General features: G+C 36.6%; 1 protein-coding gene across 1 annotated transcript in view; it reads left to right on the top strand.

The window, feature by feature from the left end:
- Positions 1-16,277: 16,277 nt before the first annotated feature.
- Positions 16,278-19,524, top strand: part of LOC138701187 (uncharacterized) — a 151,947-nt gene continuing 148,700 nt past the window's right edge. Inside the window, exon 1 of the mRNA XM_069827818.1 lies at positions 16,278-17,012. Within this exon, the coding sequence (XP_069683919.1) occupies positions 16,487-17,012 (526 nt within the window). The 5' untranslated portion in view covers positions 16,278-16,486. The remainder of the gene's footprint in view (positions 17,013-19,524) is intronic.

Here is a 19,524-nt window from a genome sequence, read left to right as displayed (position 1 = left end):
GTATCCTAAATTTTTGACCTTTCCTCGTGAATCATCCTGTATAATAAGGTCACCAGATATCTCAGTCTTCCGGGGATAGTCCCCGAATTTTGCATTTTGTTGCTGGACAAAATTCGTCTCCCAGAGTTAAAAATTTGTCCCCAGATATCCCCGAATTTTCAGTGTTAATTATATTAATGTGGTGTAATGATCCTTGCATATAGCTGCGGATGAATTTTGCTAATGCAACTTTGCCGCTTTTTCATGATGTCGTAATCAAAATCGAAAACTAGGACGTAACTGCAGTCAAGTCTTCCATATTGTTACCAAGATTAATAAAAATTTAAACTCCAAAAAACATTAGAAATTTAGTCCGTCAGTTAATCAACTTTTGGGCATCTTTAGAAGAAATGGTTTTTATTCCACAACATAATTCTCAGCGTCTCTAGTAAATTATATGAAAATTATTTTGAATATCTCACTGTCTGGGTTATTCATTCACAAGATGAGATACTGTATTTGCTCGAATACCCCACTTTTGACAGGTCAAAAAAAATCATCAAGTGTATTCACGACAAATATTAAAACAAACGCTTCCATCTTAAAGTGTTTTCTTTCCTGTTCCAGTTCTTCATACTTGTAATTTTGGTGTGAGGTTCGTTTGCTTGAGCATTCACTTACATCTAGCACATGTCAATATTTAACTAGTGCTGTCTACTGTGTTGTGCGAGGTAATGTTTGAAATGTCTAGTTATGTCAGTAAAGATGAATGCTATACAGTATTACAGTCCTCGTCACCGTTTTTGGCGTGTGAAATAAGTAATGGGAACGTTAAGAGCGAGTGTTTTACATTTGCTCCAGTCAGTCTCACAACTGTGTTTGGCAAATGACTGATGTGACGTGTGTAGGAAGTGGTGCCGTTCTCAGCTGCACTAGCAACATGCTCACAAAGTGAGCAACTAAATATCTAGGACACGCCAAAAACACTGGCGCCAGCTGTAGAGCAGTCTTTTCAGTGTGCAGTTCAGAAGAAAAATCCGAGATAAAGCGATCTGGCAGATCAAATCTGTTCCTTTAAATTTCACATTGTGTTAAAATGGATAGTAGGTCGTTTAATATCAGTTTTAATTCATATGTACAGTATACAGGGTGATTCAGATCACCCGTAACAGTCATGTATTTCGGAAATAGTGCATTAAAACTTTCGAGACAAAAATATTTATAACTAAACCACATGTGAACTTTCACTTGAGCTTGATTTCATCAATCAGTTCTAACAGGAAGTAGGGTCAGTGGTGTATTACTTTAAAATTTCAAATGGGAGTCGGGATTAAAAAGGATACCATTTGATAGAGCTCTTAAAAACAAACAACTTTCATGCGAAACGTTTTTATCAATTCATACTCTTTCAATGAGAAAACGTACGAAAAGACAATGCCATCAATATTGAGAAATGTTACAATACGAAAATGTAAACAAGACAATGTTGACAGATGTTACTGAAAGATGCCATTAATTTTTACAAATATTCAAACTGTCTGCCATTTTGAGCAGGACACACCCGTACTCTTCTCCTAACACTTTGGGGTGGTCAAATGACTGGAAGGTCTCTCGGATTCGCTGTTTAATATCATCTCTTGTCGTAGGACGATCTTGATAGACGATGTTTTTTTAACCGTCCCCAAAGATAGAAGTCCAAAGGATTCAAGTCAGGAGATCGTGATGGCCATGCAACAGGACCGTATCTGTTTGTAGTACGTAGGAGGTATTTGTAATCACTCTTAACTTTTAGGTACCGGTACTTATTTTATTAGTCACAAAAGTAATTGCAAAACTGGAAAAATGTATATAGGCTACGTAGGTACAGAGAAAACAAAACACTTCCTTCTTATTGTACATTGTTGGGCAAGGCCACCTGAGCTTATTACCTGGAAAAGTGCAATGTACATGTAGACCTGGCCGTAGATACTGTATTGCGGTGACTAAAGGAAACACTGCTGACCGAGCAAAGGGGAAGGAGTAGTTTACTTGTATTCACCCCTCGATTGTGCTGCCGGCATCAGGTCTACACTCAGCCAGGTTATTGTGTGTGTGTACTATGAGCGTATTCCGAATTTCACCGGTGAGCAATCCGATGGCATCACGGTGTTCCGAATTCCACCGATGACGTCATTGATGCTCCACCTGTGTCACACCGGTGCCATCAACTTGCAGAGGTGGTGGCAGTCTCCATCAGCCGCCATCAGTGAATCTGATTGGTTCTTGTATAGGGCGGGAATTAGCAGACGAATGACATCGTGCACTGTTGTGTCATGGCGGTGTGTTCTGCTGTATTGTTTGTAATGAGCACAACGCAAAAACAATATGTTAATGGCTTATGAGCGAACATGTCAACGGACCCGTTATTACTACCGGTTCAAGAAATAAACTGTTTATGCTATCTTTTCTTTGAACGAGATGGGAGTACGAAAAGTTCGCAAAATTTTGCTAGCGTAGCACAGACAACAACTTGTGCAGTCGCCATGACAGCCATCGATCCTTCCAGCAGTTTTGTTCCTTATTTGGCTGCAACGTGACGTCATTGATGCCACCGGACCGGTGAGATTCGGAATACGCTGTATGTCAACATTAAATGTACTTATATAGTTCACATTTTCTTTTCGTAACATTTCTCAGTATTAATGACATTATCTTTTCGTACGTTTTCTCATTGAAAAAGTAGGAATTGATAAAAACGTTTCCTATGAAAGTTGTTTGTTTTGAAGAGCTCTATCAAATGGTACCTTATTTGACCCGACTCTCATTTGAAATTTTAAAGTGATACGCCACTGAACCTACTTCCTGTCAAGACTGGTTGATGAACTCAAGCTCAAGTGAAAGTTCAGATGTGCATTTTTAGTTACAATATTTTTGTCTCGAAAGTTTTAATGCACTAGTTTCCGAAATAAATGACTGTTACAGTTGGTCTAAATCACCCATTGTCTTTTCGTACGTTTTCTTATTGAAAGAGTAGGAATTAATAAAAACGTTTCCTATGAAAATTGTTTGTTTTGAAGAGCTCTATGAAATGGTACCGTATTTGACCACGACTCCCATTTGAAATTATAAAGTGATTCGCCACTGACCCTACTTCCTGTTAAGGCTGATTGATGAAATGAAGCTCAAGTGAAAGTTTACATGTGCTCTAGTTATAAATATTTCTGTCTCGAAAATTTTAATGCATTAGTTTCCGAAATAAATGTCTGTTACGGCGATCTGAATCAATCTGTGTATGAAAAATTTTAGTGTTTGCGCATCTGCATATCAGTTGAACTGAATTAACAATGCAAGCAGTGCAATATGTACGATGTAAATGGAGCCTTACGAACAACTAGAAAGTTATTTTTATAATTTAAATAACGATTTAACTTTCATTGCTTCATATATGGAAGAAAATGAAATGGGAGGGCGTGGTCATGTTTCAGACTGGTAGCGATGCGTCCATGACTTGAAATTTCCCTCTATTTAAAAAAATGAACGTCAAGTGAAACCACATTTTTACCAGTTATTTATACGAATCCTATCAACTCGTAATATATCATTTCTACGATTTCGTAATTATGTTTTTCATTTGAAATCTGTAGTGCGGTCGTCAGTGTGGGAATGTTATCTAATTAGGTACACAAAGGAATAAATTTAATTTAAATTTAGAGGCGATTCTTGACTTGAAAGAAAAGAAAAGGCGATATTAATTTGATATTGCGAATTATTATTATTATTATTATTATTATTATTATTATTATTATTATTATTATTATTATTATTATTATTATTATTATTAGCCTACACTGCTCCGTCGATATAGTTAGACTATAGGAGAAAACCAATGTCTACCTGCTTAGATATAACACGTGGAGCAAGTCCCCTGCAGTCGGCAAGCATCGTGGTTATAACCTGCTTTGGTTTATCTTGTCTCAGTAGCAATAAAACCAAGTCCCTTCAAATGAGGGTGGAGATTATAGGAGGGTTGTAAATTTTCAGGATTCCTTTCAAAACCTTGTTATTATACAGGCTACCGGAACTCAGTTTCTTGAAAGACAAGCCCAGTGACGGAACTACACAGTACGAAGAGAGATATTTTGTTATTTTATTTTGTGCTACAGAATGTATCAACTAGTCCCTTCCGCCACTGGATGGATGGCATCGCCATAACAATACAGACGAAGTGAGACAAGATTCATCACACAGGCTTTAGTTATAGCATGAAAATCCAGGACTATTATGGACAGTAAAAAAATCGATCATACGGGAATGGGTATTTAAGAGTTGTTAATTATAAAAGAAGTGATTCTCTGATACAGTGTTAATACAAATTAATTTTATCTCCTAGAATATAAAATACAATAATAAATAAATAAATAACTAAAGACATAAATAAAGAACTAAGGAAATAAGGTTAATTAATTAATAAATAAAGAATATTACCTTACACTCTTCGGCAATATCCTTAATATTTGCGCCGTTTTCAAGGTGTTGAATAATACTGTATTTACTTCGTGAGAAATACTCAGACGTGAACGTGTTTGTGACATGATGCTGTACTGGTATGGATTCTCGTCACAACAGACCACGTTGTACTGTTTTGCTGCTTTCTTTAGACTCAAACGCATTCTACTAATTCGGCGGAGCAGTGTATTATTATTATTATTATTATTATTATTATTATTATTATTATTCATAAACTTCAAGGTTTGGGCCTAATGACCCGTTCCGTCTCTAGGACTTATCTGATCTCTCCATCGTTTTCTCGGTCTTCCAGGTGTTCTTCGTCCTACTGGTTTGTATGTCCACATTCTTATTGGTAGTCCGTCGTCCATTCCTTCAACGTGTCTTAGCCAATTCAATCTATAATTCTTGATTTTGTCTGTTATGCATTCAACGTTTAATTATTTACGGATATCTTCGTTTCGAATATGATCTAATAGTGTGTGTCCTGTTAAAGGTCTAAGGATGCGCATCTCAGCGGCTTCTAGTCTTCTTTCCTGTCTTTTAGTGAGGGTCCACGTTTCCGCACCATACAACAAAATTGGTACAGCTAATGTTTTATAAAATTTTAATATCGTGTCCACTCTAGCCTTTTTAAGTAATGTGCGTTTAATTGTACCTCTATATTTTGGAACTTCAGAATTTTATTCTCTGCATCACTTGATTCTATAAATGAAAGGTTGCAACCCAGGTAATTGAAGGAGTTAGTTTCTTCCAATATCTTATTATCTATTACAATCTTCGTTCTGATGGGTTATTTCCCTTGAAATGCCAAAATTTTTGTTTTGTTTATGGATATCTTTAAGTTATATTTCTTTCCAACATTACTCAGTGAAAATACGGCTCCTTGTAAATCATCCTCCGTTTTGGCTAATACCACCTGATCATTCGCAAATAATAGTGTGTGCAAAGGGGTTCTATTTATAGCGAAATCCTTATTTAAAGTATGCTGCCATTCTCTTGTGACATTGTCTAATTATTATTATTATTATTATTATTATTATTATTATTATTATTATTATTATTATTATTATTATTATAAAATCATCATTATTATGTATTCATTCTACAATTTATAGGGCTCTGTTTCATAGATTAATAGAGAATGTACAATTACCAACAATTTTAAGACATGGTTTGTTGTGCGTCTGATTGGTTTAGTACAGCGTGTTTGCAAATGTATACTAATCGGTGGGCGTGTGTGGGATGTGCCACTCTACGAAGCTGAGTATTAAATCTTATCCGCAGCGGCCAAGTATCAGTCACAAACAGAAGATGCTTCACTGTCTGTGAGAATTCTTTGTATTTGCAGGAGTATACAAATCTCTGATTGAGGTTCTGGCTGATACGTACAGTTCCCCTTAAAAAGAATGAGACGACTCTTGGTCGTCAGAAGTTAAAGTTCTACAGCGCGGTTCACTCGATATCGACGTAGCCAGGAAGACACCCGGTCGTGCATGCGTAGGCCTATTTTCATCCTATTCCAAAGTGCAGACCAGTGCAAAATGTTATCAGTTGTCTGGTGTAGGTCTCTTTTTACGTCCTTGATCGTTTACCATTAATGAAAGATAGAAATAAACCGTGTAACACGAAAGCCATTCGCCAAGGTGCAAAAAGAATATTAAATTTGAAATGAAAAATGTAGACATATGGCAAAGACAGCAAGGAACATTGTAAGGACCACGACAAAGACAACAAGGACCACGACAAGGACAGAGATCAGGACTTCTCTTGGTCCCCAAACTCCCCAGTTCTAACCCCTCCTGACTTCTTCGTGTGGGGTTTTGTTAAAGACATTGTCTATTTACAGAAACCAGGAACGTTGATGATATGAGAGTAAAAATTACTCAAGCTTTTCAACAAATCACCCTCTTATGGTTACAATGGACATGGGCTAAATTGCATCACAGTTATGAGTTGTGCAGGGTGCGCAATGGGGGTCATGTTGAGCTCTGAGGAATCTCCCATCTTTCAGTGCTGTATGCACAAAGTTTCAAGAAATAAGTTCAGTAGTAAATGTTTTACGGTGTTTTTATTTTATCCATGCCCAAACGGATCACCCTGTAGTACTATAATTAATGGACTATCAAACTGTAATATGATACTTTTGAAGACTTCACCCAATCCTATTTTTAACTATTGAGAATTATCACTGACAGAATGTACCAGATACTGGGAAGCGAGAAGCCTCATGCCTCTGTTTAGTTCTTAGTTTTTTAGTTCTTTAAGGTTTTTGTTTAGTTCCTGTATTAGATTTAATTTTAAGTTGTATCAAGTTAATTGTTTTAATCTTGAGGTTGTGTTTAGGTCAAAGATAAGTTATCTATGTACCTGTCATTCGAATAAATAAATAATATGAGAATTATAAATGAAATGAAGAGGAATTGGAGAGTGTCGGCGGGATGGAAGAGGAAAACGGAAGTACTCCGAGAAAAACACTCTCCAACATCTGCTCTTTCCACGACAAATTTCATCATGACCACGTTGGGTATCGAACTGGCATCCTGAATGGAAGATCAGAGCGCTAATGTTGAGTTAACAGATGTGGCGGATGAATCTCTGAGGAGTACTTGGCTAAACTATACTTCTCTTCCCAGTCCGTTCCTTCGTTAAATTTGGAAAGTGGCCTTCAGATTGTTGCGACATGCTTACTTAAATCATACCATATCTGCGTTATTATTTTTGATAGCGTTTTATAATATAAAATCGCTACCATTTCATGATTAGCGCGATTACTCTTTTGTCACATAACCATCAGCATAATATGGGTGAAGGTGAATCTGACGACAATCACGGCTCCGTGACGTGGAGGTAAACAACACGCATTCTTGCATTGTAGGAATTTTCATTACCCGCTAAGAGAGGAGAGACTGAGAGAACCTATCATTAGGCTGCTATTAAGCGGGAAAGCTGTGCCTGCTTGTAGAGGAGAAGGCGTTCATTTTGTTGTGCTTTCTTGACGGAACGTTAGTGATGGTAATAGGCCTACACTGAGCGGGATGGGATCGAACTTACGGTACCAAAAAAGTGACTAGGGATTTGAGGATATCCCTATTATTGCGTGTAACGGCTATACAGGAATTAGGGTAATGGAACTATTATAAATAGAGTTTGCTATAAGTAAATTTGACCAGCTATTTTGTATTCGACAGATAATGGAGAAAAAATGGGAGTATAAGGGTACAGTGCATCAGTTATTCATAGATTTCAAAAAGGAATATGACTCGATTAAGAGAGAAGTTTTATATGATATTCTTATTGAATTTGGTATTCCCAAGCAACTAGTTCGATTAATTAAAATGTGTCTCAGTGAAACGTACAGCAGAATCCGTATAGGTCAGTTTCTGTCAGATGCGTTTCCAATTCACTGTGGGCTAAAGCAAGGAGATGCACTATCACCTTTACTTTTTAACTTCGCTCTAGAGTATGCCATTAGGAAAGTCCATGATAACAGAGAGGGTTTGGAATTGAAAGGGTTACATCAGCTTCTTGTCTATGCGGATGACGTGAATATGTTAGGAGAAAATCCACAAACGATTAAGGAAAACACGGGAATTTTATTGGAAGCAAGTAAAGGGATAGGTTTGGAAGTAAATCCCGAAAAGACAAAGTATATGATTACGTCTCGTGACGAGAATATTGTACGAAATGGAAATTTATCTTTTGAAGAAGTGGAGAAGTTCAAATATCTTGGAGCAACAGTAACAAATATAAATGACACTCGGGAGGAAATTAAACGCACAATAAATATGAGAAATGCCTGTTATTATTCGGTTGAGAAGCTTTTGTCATCTAGTCTGCTGTCAAAAAATCTGAAAGTTAGAATTTATAAAACAGTTATATTACCGGTTGTTCTTTATGGTTGTGAAACTTGGACTCTCACTTTGAGAGAGGAACATAGGTTAAGGGTGTTTGAGAATAAGGTGCTTAGGAAAATATTTGGGGCTAAGAGGGATGAAGTTACAGGAGAATGGAGAAAGTTATACAACACAGAACTTCACGCATTGTATTCTTCACCTGACATAATTAGGAACATAAAATCCAGACGTTTGAGATGGGCAGGGCATGTAGCACGTATGGGCGAATCCAGAAATGGATGTAGAGTGTTAGTTGGGAGGCCGAAGGGAAAAAGACCTTCAGGGAGGCCGAAACGTAGATGGGAAGATAATATTAAAATGGATTTGAGGGAGGTGGGATATGATGATAGAGAATGGATTAATCTAGCTCAGGATAGGGACCAATGGCGGGCTTATGTGAGGGCGGCAATGAACCTCCGGGTTCCTTAAAAGCCAGTAAGTAAGTATAAGTAGGGTTGCCAACTTCTTTTGAAGAAAATACGGAAGACTAAGGAATCGATAAAATTTCACATAGAAAATAGACAAATTATTCAGTTCAGTTACTAAAAAACAACTTTATTCTACACTTCGACAATAAGCTTGAATTAAGAGTATTTTGTGACAGATTTTGTTTCAGGTAATAGTTGAAGTCGACTGCAGTTTTCAGCTCTGATTTGGTTAAATGTGTCGTGCTCATGTTTCGAACATCTGTACAATTATTGTTCATGAGATGAAACACACTCTTTGAATGAGCATTTTTTCTCTCTCTTGTACGGAGGACGGACCCGAAGCTTACACTGCAGCCAGTCAGTTTTTTTCCAAATTTATAACATTAACGTTGTTTGATTTTAAACGTGTGAGCACCCATTTCTGCCAAGCATTATTTTCTATAAAACTGCACATTTTAATGCATTTCTAGAACAACAAAATTCATCATATAAATCATCATTCACGGCAAAATCAAATGTTTAGAATAAAAAATTTTACATTACGCAAAAATAAGAGAGAAAATTTTTCGAAAAGAAGAATAATACGGGAGCCGGGAGACTGTTAAAAATTAGGGGCAAATACGGGAGATTACAGGAAATATGGGAGAGTTGGCAACCCTATCTGTAAGATGTGTGTCTAACGAAAAGAATGAAAAAGCTATGAATAAAAGTCAATCCAATAATAATAATAATAATAATAATAATAATAATAATAATAATAATAATAATAATAATAATAATAATAACAATAATAAGAATATAATTTTAATAATAATAATTTTTTATTTTATTTTATTGGGCTATTTTACGACGCTGTATCAACATCTATACTTGTTTTTTTGAAAGATGGGACATGACAGGACCGTTGCGATCGGAAAAAGAACTGAATGTCACATAGCGTGGTAGGTCTGTTGCTATAGTAACGACGGTTGAGTTGCCCAACTTAACCGTTCTCAAGTGACGAGTGCTTAATAGCTCCTTTGGCGACATTTATTGTGCACACAATGTTAGCATTGGTACGTTTCGTCTTTGATTCTCTGTTGATTTTTGTATTGTTTTCTTACCTTCGCGTCAATTGTCAATTAATGTTTTAACGTCAGCCATCTTAACGTCAATTGCTAACTTCCATCGGCTGGCAGTGTGATAGTCCATATTGGCAACATAGCACTATAGTTCCAAACTCGGCCGTTTAACTGTCATGTTCCATCTTTAAAAAAAAAACAAGTGTAAGATATTTAGCGTCTAAATGAAATGAAGGTGATAATGCCGGTGAAATGAGTCCGGGGTACAGCACCAAAAGTTACCCAGCATTTGCTCGTTGAGGGAAAACCCCGGAAAAAACTTCAACCAGGTAACTTGCCTCAACCAGGTAACTTGCCCCGACCGGGATTCGAACCCGGGCTACCTGGTTTCGCAGCCAGACGCGCTGACCGTTACTCCACAGGTGTGGACAATATAATAATAATAATAATAATAATAATAATAATAATAATAATAATAATAATAATAATAACAAATACATATATTATATACATACATAGGCCTACATACATACATAGGCTACATACATACACATATACATACATACATACATACATACATACATACATACATACATACATACATACATACATACATACATACATACATACATACATACAAATAATGAATTGGTGCATAAGTTTGTAGCGTAAATAAGTACTGTACTTGGTTGCTATGGAAACATGGACAACAAATGAATGAAAGTACAGAATGTTTTAATATTTTACGAACGTCCCTTTTTGGAAAGCAGATCGAACAAGAGTTTAAGTATGACATTGAACAACTTCCTGAATATAAGATCGTGTTAATTTCATCTTTAACCCAATTTTTTCTTAGTTGTGAATCTTTCCAGGTCATTCATTCTCCCTTTTGATACATGGATTGTTAATCCGAATGCTTCACCAAGCGTGCAGCAACGCAGTGGTGTTTGATTTTTACATAGCATTCTGCATCTCCATGTTAGTGTAAAGGCACGTTTTAATCAAATCTAATTTCTCAGTACTTGTATCGAAGGTCCACTCCAAACTACTTCAGCTTCCTCACAGCAGTTCCAGAATGTTTGACTTTTTAATAATAAATGACGAAAGAAATAGCAGCAGTTCTAAACAGGACATGTCTAATTTTTTCATCTTTCGTAGCAGGCCTAATGTTGAAAGGTTTTATGTTAAGTTAGCTCTTATGATATTATAGTATGTACAGTAGTGGCAAAAAAAAACGGACCGAATAATAATCAAAGTCCCCGAAATGAGCCACTGCGCATGCCACGCCAGCATTCACAAGATAGCGAGTAGTCTAATCTATTGAAATTGTTGTAGTTTCGACTGCTGACGTAGCCCATTTCGAAAGTCATTAGAATATAAGCTGGTAAAATTCATGTTCTGGGAAAAATAAGTTAATTAAGTAGTAAAATATCGCTGCAATCGAAAAGTATTGGGAATAAATTTGAATAAGAAAAACAAAAAAAAAAAAAAGTTTCCTTCCCAGGCAGGATTCGAACCACGAAAGTCTTAGTTACCAGCCAATCGTGCTGTCACTGTGAACAAGGCTATGTATTGTATACTTTTAGTAGAGCCATCGATGTAGCTCAGTCGGCAGACTCGCTGGGCTGCTGTTCCGGAGCTGCGTTCGGGCTTGGGTTGGATCCCCCTTTGGACTTTGGTTTCTTCCGAGGTTTTCCACAGCCGTGGGACTGAAGCCGGATGGTCTATGGCGAGTCCTTGGCATCAACACCTTTGATTTGATTACCCCCTTTGATTTGATTACCTGGTTGGGTTTTTCCGAGGTTTCCCCCACCGAAAAGGCAAATGCCGGGTAATATTTTGGCGAATCCTCGGACCTCATTTCATCTCACTACATCTCGCCAAAATGTAAAAAAAATTGTACAACATTGTAAAAATTGTAATTGTAATATTGTAAAATGTTGACATGTTCCACATCTTAAAGCTTCATTGCTCATGTAAGATCTATGGAATAAAATAAATGAATGAATGAATGAAAAGGGTCGGTCCGGTTTTTTTTGCCACTACTGTACACCCTTTGACACGGAAAATGGTCGCTCTCCTGTAGCGTGAATTTGTCTAAGTATCGTTCGGGCTAAGGCGTGATTCACACGGGGAAATGTTAAACATGAAGGTCCGAGGATGAAATCAAGTCGTTGCAGCGACGTATCTGTATGTCACGAAACGACATATTCCCTACGAAATCTTTATGGCTTAGCGATAGAGCTCTTTCTTTCGTTACAAAGACCGAGCTTCGAATCTTTCTATATAAAACGCACGCGTGTTTACACAGAGCATATGATGATTCCCGAGCTATTCCGAAGTGGGCTTCTCTGAACAGCGACCAATTTCCATGTCAAAGAGCGTACAAGAGACACATTTCAACAAATTTAAAAGTTATTTCAGTAATATTTAATAACCAGGGAAAGGAAGTTCATGCCCTAAAAACGTGAATAATATGTATGCATTTATGCCGTAAAAATAGATAAATATGCTTCAAAATATGCATTTCAGTCTGAGATTATTTTAACAGAATAATAAGGTATAGGTAACTTACGATACATAGGCCAAATAGAAATGATCGGGACGAAATTCAAATACAAACTGCTGAACCATTTATACCGGAACCCACACTTTCTGAAGTAGAAATTGCGATAGAAAATCTGAATCTCCAGGTATTGATCAAATTCCAGCAGAATTAATACAAGAGGGTGGAAGGGCATTATCTAGCGAAATTTATAAACTTGTACTTGAAATTTGGGAAAAGGAAATTGTACCAGAACAATGGAAGTAGTCCATAATCGTACCTATTTTTAAGAAGGGGGACAAGACTAACTGTAGTAACTTTCGAGGAATATCACTTTTGTTGACGTCGTACAAAATTTTGTCGAATATCCTTTTGAGAAGATTAACTCCATATGTAGATGAAATTATTGGGGATCATCAGTGTGGTTTTCGGCGTAATAGATCGACTATTGATAAGATTTTTTGTATTCGACAGATATTGGAGAAAAAATGGGAGTATAAGGATACAGTACATCAGTTATTCATAGATTTCAAAAAGGCGTATGACTCGGTTAAGAGAGAAGTTTTATATAATATTCTTATTGAATTTGGTATTCCCAAGAAACTAGTTCGATTAATTAAAATGTGTCTTAGTGAAACTTACAGCAGAGTCCGTATAGGCCAGTTTCTATCTGATGCTTTTCCAATTCACTGCGGGCTAAAGCAGGGAGATGCACTATCACCTTTACTTTTTAACTTCGCTCTAGAATATGCCATTAGGAAAGTTCAGGATAATAGACAGGGTTTGGAGTTGGATGGGTTACATCAGCTTCTTGTCCATGCGGATGACATGAATATGCTAGGAGAAAATCAACAAACGATTAGGGAAAACGCGGAAATTCTAGTTGAAGCAAGTAAAACGATTGGGTTGGAAGTAAATCCCGAAAAGACAAAGTATATGATTATGTCTCGTGACGAGAATATTGTACAAAATGGAAATATAAAAATTGGAAATTTATCTTTTGAAGAGGTGGAGAAGTTCAAATATCTTGGAGCAACAGTAACAAATACAAATGACACTCGGGAGGAAATTAAACGCAGACTAAATATGGGAAATGCCTGTTATTATTCGGTTGAGAAGCTTTTATCATCCAGTCTGCTGTCAAAAAATCTAAAAGTTAGAATTTATAAAACAGTTATATTACCGATTGTTCTTTATGGTTGTGAAACTTGGACTCTCACTTTGAGAGAGGAACATAGGTTAAGGGTGTTTGAGAATAAGGTGCTTAGGAAAATATTTGGGGCTAAGAGGGATGAAGTTACAGGAGAATGGAGAAAGTTACACAACACAGAACTTCATGCATTGTATTCTTCACCTGACATAATTAGGAATATTAAATCCAAACGTTTGAGATGGGCAGGGCATGTAGCACATATGGGCGAATCCAGAAATGCATATAGAGTGTTAGTTGGAAGGCCGGAGGGATAAAAAAAACCCTTTAGGGAGGCCGAGACGTAGATGGGAAGATAATATTAAAGTGGATTTGAGGGAGGTGGGATATGATGATGATCCTCAGGATAGGGACCAATGGCGGGCTTATGTGAGGGCGGCAATGAACCTGCGGGTTCCTTAAAAGCCAGTAAGTAAGTAAGTATAGGTAACTTACGTTTAGTCTATGGATTTTGGAGTGCTTGGCTCATTGCTGAATGCTCCATTTATGCTGTTACAGTTCACAACTAAGCAGTGACGTATGTTTTCTGTTGTCATTCTTCGCCTGTTGTCTCTCAGCATAGTTTTGTAGCGCGAAAAACTTCGTTCTACGTCACAAGAAATAAGAGGGGCTTGCACAAAAGCTGTGAGCTGTTCTATAGAACATTTTGTTGATTTTTGAGGTGTTTTTCCTTCGAGAATATCTTGAATTTCTACAAGCTCATAATAACCAGGGTTTTTGGAAAGAATATTTGCTGTTTTCTCGTTCACTTTATCTCCTACATTTCCTGGAACTGATGTTAAACTGGATATTGTTCTATCGAAATTTGCTAAAGACTGCAGTAAAGGAATACCAATTGCTAACTTGAGAGGCTCCCTATGAGGGTGTCATCGTTACGTTCAAAATTCATAAACATAAATTAGTCGTGTTTACGAAGTTACACACTTTTAAAAATAAGAGAAAGACAAATAAACATACATAATATGCAGTTTCCCTGCATAAATGTTAAAAATGATGCTTTTATAAATAAAGGCAAAATATGCACTTTTACGCACAGTAAAAGTAATATCATTGTACTCAGAAATTTGTGATTCATGTAGATAATCTTTCAGCATATTCACACAACGATAGAGAACAAATATACAAATGCATGAACTTCCTTTCCCTAATAATAACTTATATAATCTCAGTTTTCTTAATGATTCTGTATTTTAGCCACAATGCAATATTATGTTATTATTATTATTATTATTATTATTATTATTATTATTATTACTATTACTATATTCACTATAAATATGTGAGCTTAATTTTTATTGGTTATTTAACGATGTTGTATCAAATCTGAGGTGGAATTTGTGATAGCGAGATGACATTCGGCAAATTGAGACAGAAAATCCGTCATGAAATTAATTGATATTCGTCTTACAGATCGAAACTGTTGCCACTTAATTCCTTAAACTTCATGGTCAACGTATTATTATTATTATTATTATTATTATTATTATTATTATTATTATTATTATTATTATTATTATTATTATTATTATTAATTTATACTTTTCTCCCCAAGTGCAGGTCTTTCACTGCAAATCCAATATTCTACAATCTTTCCTATTTTCTGCCTTCCTGTTACTTCCGCACATGATCCATGGGTAAATGTATCTTAATGTCGTCTATCATCTGATATTGTCTTCTGCCCCGAACTCTTCTTCCGTTGACCATTCCATTATTATTATTATTATTATTATTATTATTATTATTATTATTATTATTATTATTATTATTATTATTAGCCTACTATATTCACTATAAATATGTGAGCTTAATTTTTATTGGTTATTTAACGATGTTGTATCAAATCTAAGATGGAATTTGTGATAGCGAGATGACATTCGGCAAATTGAGACAGAAAATCCGTCATGAAATTAAGTGACATTCGTCTTACAGATCGAAGCTGTTGCCGCTTAATTCCTTAAAACTTCATGGTCAACATATTATTATTCTACACAGTTTGGAATTCCTCTGTCCTAGAGTAGTGATCGACAGATTTTTTTGTCATCACACTTCTCTAGCTGAAGAGGCGAATTGAAGCTGAAACAGAGAAAACGCAAAACAATAAATAGAATTTACATTCTTGAAAATATTATATCATTATTATTATTATTATTATTATTATTATTATTATTAAACAGCGCAGTTGAGAAGAGATAACGAGCTGGTCTCTTGGTCTGAGGTTGCGGACGAGCGTGTGTTCAAATCCGCCTGGGTTGGGTCATTCCATTTCTGAATCTTATTCTTTTATCTACGAAAAGGTAATTGTAGCATTTAGTGAGTCGGAGAAATCTAAATTAGAATACGAATCGTTCTCCTTACTTAAATGGGGTGCAAACACCAAACATCGGTCTGGCTCCTGGATGCTATAGAAAACACCAAAGAGCATGCTACAGTTCTGCACTCTTTAACAAGTAAGATTCAAAGCTCCATGTTCGCTAAAAGAACAAACTTGTGTTTTTCTTTTCTATTAATTACACGTGTGTGTTCTTGGGATACGCAAATATTAGGTTGTTTTCTGGCTCTTTTAACCGCAGTCTGCGGGTATAACAGAAAAAAAGAAACAAGGTAGAATCACTGATCCGCGGTGTCTGAGAGAAAGCGCAGCCAACTTCGTTGACAGTTGGTAGAAGCGGCCGCATCAGTAGGGCACTGATTGCCGCGGAGGGAAGACGTGTGCGTGCTTTGAGCGGTGTGGTGCTGTGACAGTTGAAGAGCGTGTAGTTCTGAAGCGTGTTATCTCGAACATTCGCTTAGTATATAGTGAAAATCGAACTGTGCATATAAATGTTTTGAATATATAAAGCTTTGACTTGTTTATTTTTATTGAAAACTAAAGAGAAGAAACGATGCCACCCATATCTAGACCAGCGTCGTCCACATACTGGACACCGCCTTCGAACAGACAACGACGCCTGTCAGAAATCCCCAGCGCAGGAAGCAGGAGGAAGTTTTCAGCGTCTAGAACAGCTGAAGGCGACATGTCGAGCAATATCTCGACATCGACGTCCCGCCATTACGTAGACCCGTGGGATCTAGAGAATTACGCGTTCATGAAACGTCACTGCACGGACGGAGAGACGGACTACGTGGTGACGTCGACGCCGGCGCTGGAGTCGTCTCAGTCCGACTTCTATTATGTGCCGCAGTACAACGGGCGTCCCGATCACCACGGCGACTCTGACGACGAGGACCCCCGGCAATTCGCTCGTTACCGCGACGACTCCATCGGACTGGTGAACGGCGTCGAGGAAGAGGATTTCTACAACGAGCGCTACGAGCTCACGTACAGCCGCTACTCGCCGGGAGCTTGCTATCTGGACCTGGCGCCGCGTCTCAAGTTCAGACCCACTAGTTGCCTCTACACGCGCACGGGTAAGTTTCCATTTTTTAATAGCCTCCCTATCGATATAAAAAATGAAACTCAAAACATAAAATTATTTAGGGCCAAATTAAATAAGTACCTAATTTCTCACACCTTCTATTCTGCAGGTGAATTCATGACATAAGTATTTAGTAGTATTTATTTAACCTGGTAGAGATAAGGCCGTCAGGCCTTCTCTGCCCCTCTACCAGGAGATTCCAACTATAATATGAAGAATAAAATTACAATTAATATTAAATTTACAATTACAATTACAATAAAAATCAAAGTACGAAAAGATTACCTGACTAATTAAAGCTAGATAATTAACGTAGAAAAACAAAGAATATTTTATATTTACTGAATTACAAATTAAACCTAGAATAACAAAATTGTATAGTGATGAAATTACTGGATATTAAAATATTTTGTGATAGATTAAGGAAACTATTTACAAGAAATCAATTATTGACAATAACACTTCATGAAATTGACACTAAAACTTTGTGTTGTACTAGTAGACTACATTGTAAATCTCGTCTGTATATATTTCATCTAGACTGTGACTATAAATTAAGACTTTATAATAGTATTAAGTTTTTTTACTTGTTCCAAATTCTAGCTGTGAAGCAATGTATGAATACCATGGAATGTTAATAAACTAAATACAATACAATACAACCCAGTGGCAGAATCAGGATTTTTGTGATACTAAAACTTTCGTTACAGATACAGCTTAATGATTGTTTTTTGGATATCTGTATAGGCTTAATGATGTTGCAACTCAATAAATTTACATGACTACCAAGACGAAGTTATTGATATCATGAAGTACTTTTGGCAGAACTTCGGAAGGGTTGCCAACCCTCCCGTATTTTCCGGGATCTCCCGGCTCCCGTATTTTTCTTCTCTTCGAGCATTTTTCTCCCTTATTTTTGCATAAGGTAAAAATCGTTGTTCTAAACATTTGAGTTTGCGGTAATTTGCTAGGAGACGTCGTCACTTTTACACTAAATCTAACCTTAGTGTATACAACGTATACTAAAACACTAACCTAACCTAACGTAACCTGTCATAGATTAAGGAAAAGGTTAGGTTAGGTTAGGTTACGTTAGTTCAGGGTTTTATTATATCTTGCAAAAACAAATTTTAGGTTTAGTGTAAAAGTGGTCTATATGCAACGACGTCTCCTAGCAGATTACCGATTTTGCCGTGAATGATGATTGTTTATATGATGGATTTTGTTTGTTTTGTTGGAAATCGAACGCGAAGTGTCGCGGTATGAAATATAGTAAATTGCCTTGTTCTCCGCGCTCCGCTGGCGTAGTGGGTTAACATAAAAGACTCGGGTTCTTGCGGCGGCCCTCTTGCTCAAGGGACGGGCATTATTAAACTCTATTCATTTGTTGCTGCAGAAGTGTACTGTTACGGTCTAGAAATGTCTTGCTACTGTTATTGTTTTTCGGTGAAAGTCTCGTGGATTTTAATGCAAAAACTAACAAAGAGTAATAATAATAATAATAATAATAATAATAATAATAATAATAACAACATACTTTTATTATTGGCGGGTACTTGACTTATTCGTCATTCACCCATATGAAGCCAGTTGTGTAGACCAATTTACAGACAGTCATTGCCATAGTGCGCCATAGGAGGCTAGTCTACGCTACATCCGCGATGAGATGAAATGGTGATGGAGATTTGCTAGGATGTCGCAAGAGAACCGGAGCTCGCGGAGAAAACTCCTGTATTACCTGAATCACGAGCTTGCCCAGCACAAGTTAGGCTATTAATCGGGCGTACACCGGGGATAGAACCCTGGTCCACAGGATTTTAAGTCCAACGCTCTAACCACTAGACCACCGTGGCAGCTATATAATGTAATATGATATAACATAATTAATTCATTCACTCATAGTTTTTTTTTTTGCTCAAAGGCAGGTCTTTCACTGCAAACCCAGCTTTCTGCAATATTTCCTATTTTCTGCCTTCCTCTTTGTCTCATATGATCCATATATCTTAATGCCGTCTATTATTTGATATCTTCTGCCCCGAATTCTTCTCCCGTTCACCATTCCTTCCAGTGCATCCTTCAGTAGGCAGTTTCTTCTCAGCCAGTAACCCAATCAATTCCTTTTTCTCTTCCTGATCAGTTTCAACATCGTTCTTTCTTCACCAACTCTTTCCAACACAGCTTCATTTCTTATTCGGTCTGTCCACTTCACACGTTCCATTCGTCTCCTTAGCCACATTTCAAATGCTTCTATTCGCTCCTCTTCATAATATAATATAATATAATATAATATAATATAATATAATATAATATAATATAATATAATATGATATATTATATGATATGATATGATATATGATATGATATACGATATGATATAAATAATATATAATATAATATAATATAATATAATATAATATAATATATGTAATGTAATGTAATGGCCACGATGTAGGCAGCGTCTAAGGTTAACAGTAACTTTACTTGAAAACCATGGTCAAATGTTC

The sequence above is a fragment of the Periplaneta americana genome, chromosome 6 (genome assembly GCF_040183065.1).
Source record: "Periplaneta americana isolate PAMFEO1 chromosome 6, P.americana_PAMFEO1_priV1, whole genome shotgun sequence".
Lineage (NCBI taxonomy): Eukaryota > Metazoa > Arthropoda > Insecta > Blattodea > Blattidae > Periplaneta > Periplaneta americana.
Note: the sequence above shows the minus strand (reverse complement) of the source record. Positions and strands in the feature narration are given on the sequence as shown.